General features: G+C 34.1%; 1 protein-coding gene across 1 annotated transcript; it reads left to right on the top strand.

Annotated features, from left to right (window-relative positions):
* Nucleotides 1-561: 561 nt before the first annotated feature.
* Nucleotides 562-1,578, top strand: LOC142531435 (uncharacterized). The gene is made up of 2 exons (XM_075637548.1): nucleotides 562-908; nucleotides 1,169-1,578. The coding sequence occupies exons 1-2, from the start codon at nucleotides 642-644 to the stop codon at nucleotides 1,415-1,417; spliced, it is 516 nt and encodes a 171-aa protein (XP_075493663.1). The 5' UTR covers nucleotides 562-641; the 3' UTR covers nucleotides 1,418-1,578.
* The last annotated feature ends 2,881 nt before the right edge of the window (nucleotides 1,579-4,459 follow it).

Here is a 4,459-nt window from a genome sequence, read left to right as displayed (position 1 = left end):
CCGAAAATGTCTGCCGTGGTTCTATCTATATCTATATAAGATTGGGCCTAACAGAGACAAAATGGACATCAATTTCTTTTTCCCATTTTGCCTTTGTTTCATATCAATATTACAATTTTGTTTTTTATTTTTTGAAATTTTAAAAAACACTTTTATTTTTATTTTTTAAAATTTCAACCATTCAGATAGTACTTTAGTCTTTGATAATTTGTCAAATTTAACTTTAATCTCTCGATAATTATAAGAAAATCCGTACACATAGCACCGCGTACTTAACATAAATCCAGAAAATATAAAGAAAGAATTGCACTACTTTTACAAATGTATTGAAAGTGAATTTTTTATATATTATTTTTTTAAAAAAGCCGGAAAATCTATGACACACCACATACCTCTGTCCTCTCTGAAGCACGCGTGTTGGATTCTCTGTACACGTGTGATCACACCAGCAACATGCATGCATGCATCCTCTCCACCGTCTTCAATTCTCCATCAATTTAAGGTAAAATGCATGCGATTGGCCTTGCATCTTTTATCGGTGGCTTCCTTTTTTATATAAATCTACATTCTTGTCCTGGAACCTGTGTTAATATTCACAGTGTTGTTGTTCATCGGAAATATATAAGTTTAAGTTTGCGTTGATGGCGGATTTAAGGGATGAGCATGGGAATCCAATTCAGCTGGCGGATCAGTACGGTAAACCTGTTCAACTGACTGATGAGTACGGAAACCCCATGCATTTGTCGGGCGTGGCCACCACCACCACCCACCCCTATCCCACTGCGGAGACTGGTGGTGGTGGAGGTTTCGAGCCTCAGACACATGAGCCAACGCTGCCGCCAACTATCCAGGAGGAGCAGCCACCGCACAAGGAAATTCAGCGATCCTCGAGTTCAAGCTCTGGCTCGGTCAGTTTTTATGTTTCCTTTCTGTTTTCTTTTTTCTTTTTATTTTTTGCATTTTAAAACATTGTATAGGGTTCTTAATTTGCTCTTTACATATATATATTTTAACTTTTGTTGCCTTCAGTATGTTGTTCTGTCTTTGCATGCGTCCTCGTATAAAATTGTGAGAGCCAATTATTTGTGAAACAAAAATGTTTCTTATAAGCTTCATGAATCCAGTAAAATTCCATACGGCGGATTGATGTTGATAAGTATATTTACAGTCTGAGGATGATGAACAAGGTGGGAGGAGGAAGAAGAAAGGACTGAAGGAGAAGATAAAGGAGAAACTGAGCGTAGGGAAACCCAAAGACAAGGATGAGGCCGCACACAGCAGCACCCCAGCTGCCACCACCACGCCGGAGAGCAGAACGTCCACCACCACGCCGGGGCAGGCGCCGGAGCACGAGAAAAAGGGCGTCTTTGAGAAGATCAAAGAGAAACTTCCCGGCCATCGCAGTACTACTGATTAGTTGTCCTACTACGTATGTAATAATTTTAGGATTCAAGAAGTTAATTTGTGTGATGTTTGGGATTTTATTAGGGGTATGTGTGTTTGGTTGTAGTTGTTTGGATTTATACTGTAGTTTTGAGTGTACGATTTCTTTAATGTCAATAATAATTTGTTTGAAAATTGTATATTAATTATTGTAAATATTAAATTTCATTTATTTCATTGACGTGAGTCATTAATTATGACTTTATAAAAATTCTAAGTAAGATGGAATAAGTATATCGATACAATAAAATAGAAAAAATAAAATAAAATAAAATTGTACCCGGAAAATCGATAGAGATTATGTAATAATTGTTGTACGATGAGATTGAAATTTTGTAAGAATTGTTTTACAAAAATTAGTTATAGTAGCATAACTCTTAATTGAAACCTACTACGGAGATTTACCGGAGATTTGGTTTTGGATTATATATAAGACTTCGGAAGTCCTAAGTACGTATATATTCTAGAAAATATTGTGTATATAATATGATTTATTAAAATAATAAAATTGAATTCTTAGATCGGGTTCGTTTGAATTCTCGTGGTTGCAAAAATTATTAGTTTTGACGTCATAAATAAAAATATAATTGAACGAGCAACAAAATACTAAAGGCCGATTATTTTATTTGGGCCTCGTTGAAGCCCGACTAAGAATCGCCTTCACTGGCCCAATTCTTTTTTACTTGGCTTTTACTCCACGATGTGTATAAAATGCAATCTTGGTTATGATTGGGTTTGAAAAGATACTGTTTCCTTTATTAATAACAATGGTTGCTTCCCTTCAAAGATTAGACACACTATGTCTCATGAAATAAAGATCATGAAATAAAGATCATGATTTGTGTGAGACGGTTTCACAGGTCGTATTTTGTGAAACGAATCTTTTATTTGGGTCATTCATGAAAAAATATTATTTTTTATGCTAATAGTATTATTTTTTATTGTGAATATTAATAGGATTGACCAGTCTTACAGATAAAGATTCGTGAGACCACCTCACTAGAGACCTATTCTGAAATAAAAGCCAATGATTAATTTTCTCACATTGAGCTTCACATAATACTTCCTCAATATCTATATTACTAAATTTTCAGTTCAAATTCGACCAAAATAAAACAAAGGAAAAGCTCGAAGTTAAAGAAAGAATAAAAAAATTGCAAGAATTGCAAGTTCATCATAACAATTGAAAAGTTTCCATTTGAGAAAATTCCTTTTTTTTTTTGGTAATATGTAATTACATTTTATCGAGTATGGTATTTCATGTTGTCAAAATTTAGTGTGTGTGTGTTTTTTCCTTCAAATTTTAGTCTTTTTTTTAACGTCGTGTTCATGTGGTATCAATTCAGCATCGATACGACACTGACGTGATGTTGACACGTGCAATTTCAAATGAACGGTGATCAGATAAATAATTAAAATGGTCAAAAATCGAAATATATAAAATTAAAACTGAAATTTTACAATATAAACTGTCAAAATCACAAAAATTAAATATATAAAACCAAAATGTATGTTTCAGTATGTATTTTTATTTTGAGGTTTTAAATTCAAATTAATTATAGTTGTTAAAAAGTCACAATCATAATAATAATACAAATGGCTACATTTATCTAAAATATTTCAAAAAAATCAAGAGCTTATTAGCTTTTAGACACATGTGATGTGATTTTAAATTTGTCGAAAAATGTTTCTTATATTTTAATTTGAAATTGCAATTATATTAGAATTGATTTTAACTCACTAGACGCTCGATCCGTACATGGTTTCCATGTGGTCCATATTATCATTTGTATTCGAATAATATCAATGAGATTACATCCACATATTAGATTAAAGAAAACAAATAAAAATTATATATTCAATAGTTGAATGTCACGGTGACACAAAAATTGATATGTCGACAAACATCGTAACACAATTATATATATATATATATATATATATATATATATATATACACACACAAACAATCATTGCTTATCCACAAACATTGATAACGTGGATGGATAATAATTATAATGTAGGTGTTGTGACTAATATTTCAGAAGCCCAAAACAAATTAACAGATGAAAGCCAATTGTTATGTCCAGAACTCAAAGAAGCCCAAAATTCGGCCCAAGTGAAATTGCAGTTGGCCCAATGAATCAACGTGATATCAGTTGCTGTCAGTGCCCGACATGGAAGAACGTGGAGTGATGGGGGAAGGGAAAACTGCTGTGCGGAATGTAACAAAAGCAAAAAGAATAATCAGAAAGAGGTCTCGACAAAATCAACACAAAAATTTACAGCAAAAACTCTGCAGAATTCCTTATCAATTTTATGCAAAATTTCTCTTATTTGCTCTGTTGTTTATTGTCATTTCCAGCAAGCATTCTATAGATTTTAGCAATTTCCATCCAAGTCTCATGTGAAAGTTTTGTTCGAATTTATAACGGCATAATAAATATTGATGTTGCTTATGAATTTCTCCTTTAATTTCATTATATTTCTCATTTCACGTTCTTATTTTTGGAGTCATTTCGAGGGAATTAGAACAAACGGTCGAATCGAGATTCGCAACGCTTGGTAAACGAAGTCAGATTAATTCACATTCGGCACGAACACGTGCCTGGCACGCCCGCAAATTTTCGCGACAAACAAGTTGGCACGCTCGGTGGGACCCAATGCCTCCAAAGCGTACTGAGAAGAGTGAAGGAATTCCTCCATCACTGGGGAAAGGTCATCGCTCACAAGAAGAGTTTCAGGAAACTGATGCAGAAGGAAGAACGGTTGAAAGGCTCGTACAGCAGTTCGAGGAAAAGACTATGAAGGAAGGAATTGCTGTTTCTGGTGGTGATGGGTCTTCGCCGAACTTCATGTTGGCCATGGAGAAAAAATATCCGCAGCGATCTCAAGGAAATGACTCAAACTTTCGCTACCGTCATGATGGAATTTGTGGCAGAAATGAAGGAATGGAGAAAGTCTGCAAAAGGCGAAGTGGTTATACCAGAGAATGATAAACTTCAAGAGAATGACG

Source organism: Primulina tabacum, chromosome 17 (genome assembly GCF_025594145.1).
Source record: "Primulina tabacum isolate GXHZ01 chromosome 17, ASM2559414v2, whole genome shotgun sequence".
NCBI classification, from domain to species: Eukaryota; Viridiplantae; Streptophyta; class Magnoliopsida; order Lamiales; family Gesneriaceae; genus Primulina; species Primulina tabacum.
The sequence above is the reverse complement of the archived record's forward strand: the minus strand, read 5'-3'. Positions and strand labels throughout refer to the sequence as shown.

Bases quoted from the DNA above. Each gene is read 5' to 3' on its own strand.
- LOC142531435 (XM_075637548.1), top strand. From the start codon at position 642: ATGGCGGATTTAAGGGATGAGCATGGGAATCCAATTCAGCTGGCGGAT. The intron at 909-1,168 runs GTCAGTTTTTAT...GTATATTTACAG, and splicing joins CGAGTTCAAGCTCTGGCTCG to TCTGAGGATGATGAACAAGG.